Here is a 13,868-nt window from a genome sequence, read left to right on the forward strand (position 1 = left end):
TGGCGACAAAATCCAAGTGAATCATTAAATTATTGTGCTAAAACTTGATTTAGGGTTGAGGTTAGAGTTTGGATTAGTCTACAGTAAGTCCAATAACAAGTTTATTACATTGGTTTTGTATCTGGAAACATAAACTATCTACATTAAAGCAACAGTTATTAGTAGTAGACAGATTTCACTATGTGCATTTACTGAAATACTACACTTAAACACAATCTTGAGCTCCGTAAACATGTAGACCTTCATTTTTCTGCCAGTTTCCACATCTACCCTTCTGTATTTCAGACAGAAATACTTTTAACTCCACCATTATCTGACAGCTAACATCTATTTTTCAAGATCTGACAATTTGTTCAACATGCAGTTATAAAGATGAAACACATAAAGTCGTGAAGTAGCAACAGACACAAATCTATGAAGGCCAGAATACAATACAGGACACAGTGGACCCACAGTGGGTGTCGATCGGAGCAGCGGCGCTGTGATGAGTCATCGCGGCTCACCGATGTATCCTGTATTAAACCTGCAGCAGATAAACTGTGCACACCTGTGTCACTCTGTTGTCGACACTGTGATGTGGGTGTGGTTTTCAGCTGAAAGGTGTGACACTGAGACACGCACGTCTTCAGCTGCACACCTGCGCTGCCCTGTACGACACTAACATGGCCGATGAAGAAGCAGCCGAACACGGTAAGTTCTTCCTTCTGCCTTCCTTCGTTCTCCGTCTGCGATCACTGCTGATCTGTCGTGCTCGAATCTTTCAGGGAACAAATGGGAGGAGTGTGACTGAAATCTAGTTTGATCAAAAGCCAGGATGGTGTACGTCACGGCAGCTCCTCCTCCACACGTCTGCTCCTCTGTTAACTCCAGGAAATAACCCTCCATGTGCAAACTTCTCTTATTCTGTCTCCCAACAAGTTTGTGTACCAGCGGTGATTGTTAGTGGGTGAATCTACCTGACCGTGCTGTCAGGAAGGAGCTTGGATTGCATGTGATGTGAAGTAAAATGACCCATTTAACAATGATGTCATTGCTCGAACACTTCCACACCCTAACTTTCCAGCTAACTGCACAAATGACCCAGTAGTTCTTGCAATATCCAGAACCATGAGGCTCAGAATTGTCCAATATTAATGGAAATCCAAAAGGGATTCTGGGCTGATCTCGAGGTAGTCACTTTAAAAAAATGAGTTCTGGTAGTCATTAAAAAATGCTTTCTGCTCCGTGAAAGAAAACTGAGGCTGATTCTTCGTAGAGTTTCCCATGATCGTAAAGTCACGTCTGGACCTCTTCTTCCTCTGCTGTTCATGCCATCCAGTACCAGATTCTGATGAAATGATGCTTTGAGTAGCCTAGTTAGTTTATTTGCTCCAAACCGGTCGATTGAAATGTGCTCAATTCACATTTTCATTTATTTCTTTTAAGTTTTAACCATAACTCTGTCCCTACATTGCACATGTGATGTGATGTTTAGACAAACTTTGGCAAAACCTGGATTATAATCAGGTTAGCGCTAACGGCTTTAGCTTCTTTAGCTTTTGTCCTTCTCACACAAGCTCATACGGTTCTCCTCTGCACCATGAATGTCCCAAATACAATACAGAGATAAAGTGAATTATTCTGAATAACACGACTGCATATTAATAATATCCGATCTACTCCTCAGAACTGACCAGATACAATAATGGGGAGATCAGGATTGTGCTGGTGGGAAAGACCGGAGCTGGGAAGAGCTCTGCAGGAAACACCATTCTGGGAAAACAGATGTTTAAATCACATTTCTCCCCTCAGTCTTTGACTGAACACTGTGATAAAGCCTGTGGTGAGGTAGATGGACAACAGGTTGCTGTTATCGACACTCCAGGTCTGTTTGACACCTGTGAAGATGAAGAGAAAACCAAACAAGATATTGTCCAGAGCATTTCTTATGCTTCTCCTGGACCTCACATCTTCCTGATCGTCATCCAACTGGGCAGATTCACAGAGGAAGAGAAGAAGACGGTGCAGATGATTCAGACAATCTTTGGAGATGAAGCAGACAAATACAGCATGGTTCTGTTCACCCATGGTGACCTGCTCAAAGAGGAACCAATTGAGGAGCTCTTAAAGGAAAATAAAGACCTGCAGGAACTCGTGTCCAGATGTAACAGTCAGTACCACGTCTTCAATAACGAGCTGGAGGATCGTTCTCAGGTCAGAGAGCTGCTGAACAAGATCAGAAACATAACAGAGAAGAACGGAGGAAGCCACTACACCACTGACATGTTCCAGGAGGCAGAGAAGAAGACTGAGGAAGAGAAAAGACGAATCCTTTGGGAGGAAAATGAGAAAATACGCAAAGAGCGGGAGAAACTCGAGAGGAAAATAAAGGAAACAATGGCAGCACTAAATGTTCCGGCTTTACTACCTCTGGCATCCTTTGCCTGCCCCCACATTCAGAGCTCTTTTCTTGGGTGCCTTGCCCCTCAAATCTCCCTCCTGGGGCCTATTCCATTTCAGTATCACTTACGGCAGAATAACAGACCCCTGATACTTGGAGGATGTATTGTGTTTGCCTTCAGGGGTCAATATAAACAAAAGTGTAGACCCAAGGTAATGAAATATCATATAATCATGAATCAAAGTTACTACAGAGAAATTATAAAGCAGTCGAAGAACATTTCATGCATCAGGCCGTCCAAATAAAACAACCAAAGTCTGACAGTGTGTTGTGTGTCACGCCACATGCCACCACCAACCCCGGATGTATTGTAGAAAAGTTGATATTATACGTATAAATCGTGGTTTCTGGAAACGCTTTTATTTGGCCAAAATGGAGAGACAAAAGCTCTGGACTGATTACTTATGCTGCAGCCTGACTTGCACTTGTACAGTGCAGTGACGTGGATGACAAAGACTGTGACTGACCCGTTCAGTAGAACTGCATTTGCCGGCTTCTCCTCCAAAGCTGAGCGTCTCTCTGCTTCTCCAAACTGAGGCTGCGCTGATCCATGATTATGGTGGGGAACAGACCGACTATAGATATGTACTTTATATGACCCCGCTTCAAAAAACACCAACTATCCCTTTAAAAAACTTAGTGGGTAAAAGAATCTACAGCGAGCGACAAAGAATAGTGTAAACAACCCCAGATCATTATTGAACCACAGCAGTTCCTCTGCAGTCTAATCAGTGTTTGATTAAACTGGTTGTGACTTGTAAATCCAGAGTGTTTTCATCTGACGTTCTGTTCCAGACTAACTGTTTATTCAAGAGTTGCAGGTGTTGCAAGTCACTTTGGACAAAAGCTTCTGATAAATGCCCTAAAATGTAAATGTAACAGGGCCTGGTAAACAACAGAAAGTGCCCCTAATGTCCAGTAGGTGGCGCCTGATCTCCCCATGTTTGAAAACTCCCATTCTGATTGTTTGATGAACTGTTGTTGTTAGGTGTGGTGTTACTGAGGGCTTTGAAATGTGCCTTTAAATAAAATGCATTCTTATTATGTCCCATTGTCTGTGACTGGTGACATTTCTTGTAAATGCTGATGGGAGGAGTGAACAGTGAGACGTGTCCTCAGTTAACAGGAGGAACCATGAAAATGCAGGAGGACCAGACACACAAGCTGCACTGGAGTTAAAAATAAAATGGGACAATCAAGGGTGTGAACCACGTTTAATGTTTGAATGAATACATGTGAGAGTCAAAAAAACGTATGTATGTTAAAATGCCGAAGCAAGTTCTGAAAGTGCACTTCAGCTGTAAACTGTCAGTTTAATGCAACAATTAAAACTGTATTCATGCAGTTTATATCCGTCTGTCTGACAATACCAGATTTGTCTGCACTTGAAACTAAAGCAGGAACCTGTAGCTTTTCAAATCAGCACAAATCTTTATTGTTATTCTCATTTTACTAATGCCTGGTGATTTCTTATACTCGTATCCATCTGTTGCTCAGAGACATCTCTGTCTCTCTCAACATCAGTTTTGCAAACCCTTCACACAAAATATAATAAACATGTTATTATATTATTGAATATAAAGAGGAATTTCTACGGCCTGAAAACAAGAAAGACCATTAAAAAAGTCTGAGTCTTAATATACCAAGTTAGCCTTTTGTGGCAGGTAATCAACATATCAGCAGTTTTGACTGTATATTTAAAACACATGAAAGTAATGTGTAAAACACCAGATACTGAATCAATCTGAAGGGTAATCAGGCAACAGTTTCTCTTGTTCAGTGTATTAATACAGCGGCACAACGTTCAGACAGAGATCAGTGCTCTGTGATGTCAGCAGTGTTTTATAGGTGTGGTTTGCTGCTTCTATAAAGAGTTGTTGTTCCAGACTAACTTTACTTTATTTCCTCAGTCCAGCAGCAGACCAGCTTCTTCTCTACACAGCTATGGCCACCAACTTTGCCAAATACTGTAAGTCATAAACTGTATTCATTATGTTGTTTATAACTTATATTTAACTATATAATAACTGTTGCATCTCCAGCATGTTTGTGAGTCGGTAGATCTTGACTCCCAAACTCACTTTGTGTTGCATTATATTAAACTGATTGATTGAATGAACTGGGACAAAACTTCCAATACAGTTCAACAGCACCACAAACTGTGGCCCCCAAAATAAACGTACAACTCAACACGTGTCTGAAACAGCAACGAGGATTTATTTCAGGACGGTTGAATTTTAGACTGTGTTCATCTTCAGGTTTTATCTGTTTTCAAGATGGATTTTAATGTTTGTATCAGTTAAACCAAAGCAACATCTGAGAGCTCACAGGAAGACTTTTCATTTCAGAAGATGCGAAACAGAAGAAACAGTTTGTGTATCTGTCATGAAGCAGGTGAGCAGGAGAGACGAGTCAGTCTCAAGTTTTAATTAAAGCTGAAGACAAACTCCTGCTCACTGTCTGACGACCACTGAAGGAGAAAAATAATTGTGTCCGGGACACTTGCTTGCTTTTATTTGATTTTAAGTGATAATTCATGAGGCTTCATGTTTTTCTTTAACTCATTAGCATAGTTAGATTAATTAGTGGTAAGTAGTGGTTCCCTCACACTGTCGTTATAACACTAACTGAGGCTCCTCACAATCTTAAATGTTTTTGGTCACATGTTCAACTATCTGTGGTAAAAACTAAACCAGTAGCCCCCCATGCTGATTAACTAAGAATGCTAGAGGACTAAATATTTGCTCATTTTTCAGTCTTCTCACCAGAAAAAAGAACCTACAACGATGAGGAGGTCAGGATTGTGCTGGTGGGGAAGACTGGAGCTGGGAAAAGTGCCTCAGGAAACACTATTCTGGGAGGCGAATACTTCAAATCAAAGTTCTCCTTTAAGTCTTTGACTGAAAAATGCTCTAAGGTCTTTGGTGAGGTGGACGGACACAATGTTGCTGTTATTGACTCTCCAGGTCTGTTTGACACCAAGACAGATGAAGATACAACCAAACAACATATTGTCCGGAGCATTTCTTATGCTTCTCCTGGACCTCACATCTTCCTGATTGTCGTCAAACTGGAGAGACACACAAAGGAAAACAAGAAGACGGTGCAGAAGATTCAGACAATCTTTGGAGATGAAGCAGACAAATACAGCATGGTTCTGTTCACCCATGGTGACCTGCTCAAAGGAAAACCCATTGAGGAGTTCTTAAAGGAAAGTGAAGACCTGCAGGAACTCGTGTCCAGATGTAACGGTCAGTACCACGTCTTCAATAACGAGCTGGAGGATCGTTCTCAGGCCAGAGAGCTGCTGAACAAGATCAGAAACATAACAGAGAAGAACGGAGGAAGCCACTACACCACTGACATGTTCAAGGAGGCAGAGAAGAAGATCGAAGAGGAGAAACAACGAATCCTGAGAGAGAATGAAGAGCAAAGACGCAAAGAGCAGGAGAAGCTGCAGAAGGAAATAGAGAAGAAGTATGAGGAAGAAATGAAGAGAGTGAAGGCTGACAGAGAGAAGGAGAAACAACTGAGAGAAGCTCGTGACAGAGAATTAGTGGAGGCATTAAGAAAACTGAATTTAACACAAGAGAGGAGCGCTAGATCGAAAGCTGAGAACAGTGATGTTGTGGGGAAAATGATAGGGACAGGAATAGGGGCAGCTGTTGCAGGTGCTTCAATAGCAAGTCTTTGCTGTATTTCATAAAAAGCTTTGTGACTTTGTGATGTCAGACTGCAGCAGATAAATTAATGTGATGTGATGTGATGATTGGAATATTTGTTTCCAAGATGTACTAATCACATCTTTTCTGTCAAATTACTTTGTGGACAATTTGTTTCTAAACTCCAGCTGCTGTTGTGTCTGAACACAGCTGAGGCTGATTCTTCATGCTGGCTGAACTGAATTATGAGGCTATGTGGCAACAATCTTCACTAACCTGGTTAAGATCAGACTCGCTTTGTCTTCTAACGCCACTAGCTGATGTCAGAAATGACAGAAGTTTGAAATTGTCAAGGACATGGTGTATTAACAGAACTAATATTGATATTTTGTCCATACATGAAACACGACACCAAGTATAAACTAAAACCACTATAAGCTGTTACACCCAAATGTCCTTGATGCAATGAATAAAAAAAAAAAATACCGATAGAATAAAAAAAAAAAAAAACAGGCGTCACACAAAGACTGAAAACCTTGAAGTTATTGTACAAATATCTACCTATTAAATTACACCAATAGAAAGGGACAACTGCCAGTGAAAGAAAACAAAGTTCATGTTTTACTTATCCTTGTTTGTTACACATTTGAGATCTGCACGATATATCGAAAACATCCGATACAGCAAAAGTCTTTTAGTTGTTAAACTGCAGGCTACTTGATCGATAACTTTAATCCCTGAAGGGAAATCCAGTCATCATCGCAGCAGGTACATTCAGTACAAATACAATAAAAAATATAAAGGGCAAATATAGAGGCCTGTTAGTTCAGCCCAAACACTGACAGAAAGTGCAGCAGGTGTTCTCAGTAACATTGATCAGGGCTCCACTGTTCTGTTATTTTCTATTGAACAAGATTCAAATACAAACATTTAAGGCACAATGTTACAAATAAAACTGGTCTTTAAACACCACAAAAGTACGAATAAAACAAGCAGAAACTAGTTTTATTCAAGAAATGGATTGTCAGCCTGACCTGAACTATTATTTAACATTAAGACAATTTGCTTCAGATCATAATGGAAATTAAATTTTGGTTCTTTTGACTTGATTGAAGTTTTAATTAGAGCACAAGATAAATGCATCACTTGTAACTGGATATCTGGTGATGTTTGAAAAAATGTGTTCAAAGGTGTTGACTCTTAAAAAAAATGTGTGACTGGCTTTTACAACAACTAGTTGTCATTTCAAGTTGTCAAGTTGGTTTCTTGTTTATGATTTACATCCTTGTATCATGTCTTGTGTTATGTTTTTTCCATGTCTTGTGTCATGTGTTTGATTTTCCATGCCCTCATGTGTCCTTTAAGTTTCTCCTATGTTCTCTGTTATTTTGCATTTTTTCCATGTTTGAGTTGAACTTTGATTTCTGATCTGCTACTTTGTCTTGCTGGTTTTGCTTTGCTACTTTGTCTCGTTCTTGGTTGCTACTTTGTTTTTCATCCCTGTTTGTCTGCTTTTGGTTTTTGTAAACAGCTTTTAAATAAAGCTAGCCTTTTGTTTTCCTTATCTTGCCTCCTGTGTGTACTGCACTTGGGTCCACCTTTCCCTTCCATAGTCTTTTCCCTTTCAACCCAACCCTGACAGAATGACCGGACCTTATAACATGGACCCAGCAGTAAATGGCCTGGAGATAATCAGGTGGTACCAGGACTTTGTAACAAATCCTGCTAGCAGGGCCCGTCAAATAGCTGCTAGCAAACTTTTCTTTGAAGCTAATGCCACAGCTCCAGCCTCAGCCCATGCCACAGCCAAAGTATCTCCTTTCTGGGGAACACGGCTTGCCTACAAAGTGCCCCCACCGAGACGAGCCCGTCCACGTCCTGGTTCCTTGAAGTCAGGCTCAGAGGCCTCAGCCCATGCCTCAGCTCCAGCCACAGCCGAGCTCCCAGCCCAGACCTCAGCCTCAGCCACAGCTGAGATTCCAGCCCAGGCCTCAGCCACGGCTAAGCTCTCAGCCCAGGCCTCAGCCTCAGCCACAGCCCCCAGTCGGCGGTCCGGTCGACACCTGCCAGTGGTCTTCAGTCGGCGGTCCAGATGGCGCCTGTTTCTTCACCTCGGTCAGTGGACCGGCCGAGGCCAGTTCCTGCACCTCGGTCGGAGGACTGGCCGAGGCCCACGCCAGGTCCAGTGCCTGTTCATGCTCCTCGGTCGGAGGCCCGGCCGAGTCCCACACTAAGTCCTGTGCCTGCACCTACGCCTTCGCCTTCGTCGCCAGCCTCCAGCGAGTTCCAGGCCGCGCCTACGCCTTCGTCGCCTACGCCTTCGTCGCCTACGCCTTCGTCGCCGGTCATTTTTCTTGATTCATTAATATAGTAAAATTATTCAGTAGTAGCCAAGACCAAGAAACTAAACCAAGCAGACAAATCTTCAAATCCATCTTGGAAACCGTCATCAAGCTCCACTGCAAAATGTCAAATTGCTCATTGCTCAACTGCAAAGATGCACAATCTTATGAAAACATGCAGCTGAATGTTTCTCCTTTTTTCCCCCATCAGGAGCGAACATATACAACAATGAGGAGATCAGGATTGTGCTGGTTGGGAAGACTGGAGCTGGGAAGAGCTCCTCAGGAAACACTATTCTGGGTATAAAGAAGTTTAAATCAAAGTTCTCCTCCATCTCTTTGACTGAAAAATGTGAAAAGGTCTGTGGTGAGGTGGACAAACAGGTTTGTTTGATACCAGGATAGATGAAGAGAAAACCAAACGAGATATTGCCCAGAGCATTTCTTATGCTTCTCCTGGACCTCACATCTTCCTGATCTTCATCAAACTGGGCAGATTCACAGAGGAAGAGAAGAAGACGGTGCAGAAGATTCAGACAATCTTTGGAGATGAAGCAGACAAACACAGCATGGTTCTCTTCACCCATGGTGACCTGCTCAAAGGAAAACCCATTGAGGAGTTCTTAAAGGAAAATAAAGACCTGCAGGAACTCGTGTCCAGATGTAACGGTCAGTACCACGTCTTCAATAATGAGCTGGAGGATCGTTCTCAGGCCAGAGAGCTGCTGAACAAGATCAGAAACATAACAGAGAAGAACGGAGGAAGCCACTACACCACTGACATGTTCCAGGAGGCAGAGAAGAAGATTGAAGAGGAGAAACAAAAAATCCTGAAAGAGAATGAAGAGAAAAGGCGCAAAGAGCAGGAGAAGCTGAAGAAGGAAATAGAGAAGAAGTATGATGAAGAAATGAGGAAGATGAACGCTGACATGGAGGAGCAGGAGAAACAACTGAGACAAGCTGCTGAAAGAGAATCAGAGGAGAAATGTAGAAAACTACAAAAAAAGCATGACGACGAAGCTCGACGTGAGGCAGAGCAAAATGCTGCAATAGCCATAACAGCAGGGCTGCTGGCATGGTTAATTCCTACAGCTGTTGTAGCAGCGAGTCTTTGCTGTATTTCATAAAAAGCTTCCTGACTTTGTGATGTCAGACTGACAGTAACAAACTCAGTCTTTTTCTGTTTCTGAGTCGCAATCAAGTCACTGCTTGTTTCACCAGTTGAATAGTTTTAATGGAAAGCAGCAGCAAATCTAGAGCATCGTACTTCATGTGCTGTGAGTCCTTTCCTTAGAGACAAACACTGTAAAATAAACTAATGTAAAATAAAGTACACATGATAAGACAAAGTCATTCTGAACAGTAACAGCTTGGAGGGGTCAGCAAGAAATTAGCTGTGAACAATATAAAACGGCTGATTGGCAACTTGGAAGTTCTCTGTAATTCTTCTGCTTAGTTTGTTTGTTTTGATTGTGTTGATGATTTAATGTGTTGGTTTGTTGTGTACGATGTCATTTAGTCACCTGACACCTGCTCAATCAAGAATCACTAACTGAAATACATCTTTTGATTTTATATATATTGTCATGTAACATCTAATAAAACTAACATGTTCACACTTGTTGATGAGATCAGTTGATGTTGAAAAGTGCTACAGATTCTCATGAAACACTGATAATAAATAAAGCTGATAATAAACAAGTCATTCTTTTCAGAGGTTGATTTTAGAAATGTAACTTTAGTTGTTAATTAAATGACGTCTTGTGCAGTTTAATGTGACTTGTTGTCAGATTCCAGGTGGAAGCCTTAAAAGAAAACAGATTTTAACACACAAGCTTGTTTAATTTATTTAATTTGATCTGATTTTAAAAAACTATGACACTTTAACTGTTCTTAGATGCACAAAGCTGAACTCCTGCATGAGCACAGATATTGTACAGTAGCTCCCTCCACTGGCCAGAAGTGACTAACATGTGAATGATGCAGCTGAAATGAACTGAGGACAAAATAATATATGTTGTTAATGATATCTACCATTAAAATGATTTTAAATTAACTTTAAATATATGTACCAACTATGAATGTATGTTTCATATAAACTGAGGATAACAAAATAGATCAGGAACTATAATCAGTCCTCTTGTACAAACTAACCATGACTGGATCAGTTGTTTTTTTAATAAGTGGGGACAAAGTTCATCATCTCATTCTGTGGAGAAAATAAATCTTAAGTTCAGTCGGAGAAGCTGATATGAGGCTGAAACGACACAAAACATGTCGTGTTGATGAGAAACTTTCTTTCTTTACCCAGAGAGGAAATTCTAACCCAACAAACTGGTGTCTGTAGATCTGTAGAAACATGAATAATGCTTCTAGTGTTCAACGCAAGGAGAAGTGCATTTTTTTATGGATGGATAGAAACTACTGCACTGAAAAATCAGCCATTGTAAAAGTTAAACCTCCTCAACTGTGAGTTGAAAGTTAATCCTTCCTGACGCTGCGTCTAAATGACTAAATAAAATTAGAACTGAGGATGAAGAGACTCATTTGGCTCTGAGTGGTCAGAAGCTACTCAGGATTGTTGCTCGGTGGAGCTTTTTATACTCTGGGAAAGCAGCTGGATCTGATTGGCTGAGAGTCACACAAGCTTTCTCCTATTGGTTCAGCCCAAACATTGACAGAAAGTGCAGCAGGTGTTATCAATAACATTGATCAGGGCTCCACTGTTCTGTTATTTTATTCATAGAACAAGATTCAAATATGAACATTTTAGGCACAATGTTACAAATAAAACTGGTCTTTAAACAGCGTGAATGTATGAACATAATAATCAAAAACTAAAGAAATGAAAAGAAATGTAAAGTTTTATTCAAAAAATGCAAGTTCATTCCTGCATTGCATTGTAAGACTGAACTGTTTATTATCTAGCATTAAGACAATTTGCTGGAAATCATGATGGAATTAGATTTTTGTTTTGTTCTTTTGACTGGATTGATGTTTTAATTTGAGCACAAGATGGCGCCTCAAACTGGTATCACCTGTAACAGTACAGGTGAATGTTGTGAATGATGCACAGTGGAACTGGACCCAGATGCAAGAGGCAACACAGAGTCAAATTAAAGGTGATTTAATGTGCACAAATAACCAGGTTCATGAGGGATGGTGTGTCTGGGACCCTGGTGGTGGGCGGTGGGCGGTGGTGAGCTCTCCAGAGCGAGCTCAGCGAATCAGAGTGGCGTCACTCCACATGACAACGAGTGAACATTGTTTTTAGCTTCCTCATGTTTGTGACTTCAAATATAGTTTCATTGTCATCATTATATTCAAACTGTGCCATGGTCCTGAAGGTCAAAGCTAAACAGTAAATCCTGCTCAACCCTCCTATCAGCATTTACAAGAAATGCCACTCGTTCTTTTGAACTGCAATAAAATAAATGAATAAAATAAAATACAGTGCACATCGAGTGCAGCCAGCATCTGAGTTCACAGCATGACGATACATAAACGCTTGCTGCAAACACAGTCAGACTATAATTTTAATGCATCTATGGCATCAGTGTGCTGTATTATAAAAGACATGAAAATCAGATGGTATCATTTAATCTTTATTAAAGAATTCATGCTTGTCTGTGACAGAGACTGTGGAGGTTCACAAGGAGCCACAACAGGTTGATGAATCTGCTCAGCCGAGCATCTCAAAGTCTGAATTCATGATGAAGACTATACTGGGAAGAAATCAGTTGAGTTCACATTTATTTGTCACTGAAATGCTTTTGGCTTCAGGGCACTTGCTTCACACTTTAATCTCTTGGGGGCAGTATTGTTCAGCAGGTGTCTGAGCTTCACACCATGCTGATGCTGAAACTGTTCTGACTTCTACATTATCGGATGTTTTTGTCATGAGCAGATCTTGCATTAAAGGTGTAACAAACAATGATAGATAAAACATGAACTGTTCTTTTCACTGGCAGTTGTTCCTTTTTATTGGTGTAATTTCATAGGTAGATATCAACAGTATCTAGGTGCAGGCCTCAGATCAGCCCTCTGGGTCTTCTGCCTCTTCCTGCACTGTTTATCGTTTGGACGACGGACAACTGATGTTTAATCAGCTTGAATATCTGTTGTGTCTGTTCACAGCATGATATCAGATTATCTCATTGTCACGGTTTGGGGTTTTTACTTTAGTAATTTCCTATTTTACATTAAACATTCTGTCCTCATGTGTTGTGTGTATAACCCTCTTATTGCATATATGACATGTGAGTATTGTGTGTTGTCGTACACCTGATCTGAACCTAAAGTTCAGCTGAGACAAAAATAATTCTCAAATAAAGTTTATGTTTCAGTTTTTCAGGTTGAAATTTCGTCTCGGGGTGAAGAAAGGAGATTTTCTCATCAACACGACATGTTTCAGCTTCTCTGACTGAACATTTTCTCCACAGAATGAGATGATGAACTTTGTCCCCCACTTCTTAAAAAACTGATGTCGTCATGGTCAGTATGTACCAGAGGACTGATTATAGTTCCCTATTTTGTTATGGTCAGTTTATATAAAACATACATGCATAGTTGTTTCATAGATTTAAAGCCTTTTAAACAAGCTTGTGTGTTAAAATCTTTTTTCTTTTAAGGCTTCCACCTGGAATCTGACAACAAGTGACATTAAACTGCACAAGACGTCATTTAATTAACAACTAAAGTTACATTTCTAAAATCAACCTCTGAAAAGAATGACTCATTATCAGCTTTATTTATTATCAATGCTTTCATGACAATCTGTAGCACTTCAACATCAACTGATCTCATCAACAAGTGTGAACATGTTAGTTTCATTATTTATTTCACATTATGAATCCAGAGACATTAAATCACACAAGTTGTTAGATGTTAAATCATAAAATCAAAACATGTGTTTCAGTTATGATTCTTGATTGAGCAGGTGTCAGGGGACTAAATGACATCGTACACAACAAATCGACACATTTGATCATCAACGAAATCAAAACTAAGCAGAAGAATTACAGAGAACTTCCTGGTTGCCTGTCAGCTGTTATTAAATGTTCACAGCTAATTTCTTGCTGACCCCTCCAAGCTGTTACTGTTCAGAGTGACTTTGTCTTATCATGTGTACTTTGTGCTGGTGAAACAAAGAGTGAATTTATTGTGAATCAGTCACAGAAAATGACTGAGTTTGTTACTGCTGTCAGTGCTGACAGTGATCATTTATCAATATATCTATAAAACAAGACATTTTACACACTGCAGATAATAATGGAGCATGAAGAATCAGCCTCAGCTGTGTTCAGACACAACAGCAGCTGGAGTTTAGAAACAAATTGTCCAAAAAATAATTTGACAGAAAAGATGTGATTAGGCTCTCTGCTCAGGAATTGTTGGATTACAACAGGTTCATTAATGACAGGT

The 13,868-nt window shown here is 40.4% G+C and overlaps 1 protein-coding gene across 1 annotated transcript in view; it reads left to right on the plus strand.

The window, feature by feature from the left end:
• LOC119011204 (GTPase IMAP family member 8-like) overlaps window positions 1-9,711 on the plus strand; it is a 9,898-nt gene extending 187 nt beyond the window's left edge. Inside the window, 5 exon segments of the mRNA XM_037084147.1 lie at window positions 594-690; window positions 1,667-2,283; window positions 5,220-5,828; window positions 8,670-8,820; window positions 8,823-9,711. Coding sequence (XP_036940042.1) covers window positions 594-690; window positions 1,667-2,283; window positions 5,220-5,828; window positions 8,670-8,820; window positions 8,823-9,571 — 2,223 coding nt within the window. The 3' untranslated portion in view covers window positions 9,572-9,711.
• Window positions 9,712-13,868: the final 4,157 nt, after the last annotated feature.

Source organism: Acanthopagrus latus, chromosome 21, assembly GCF_904848185.1.
Source record: "Acanthopagrus latus isolate v.2019 chromosome 21, fAcaLat1.1, whole genome shotgun sequence".
Lineage (NCBI taxonomy): Eukaryota > Metazoa > Chordata > Actinopteri > Spariformes > Sparidae > Acanthopagrus > Acanthopagrus latus.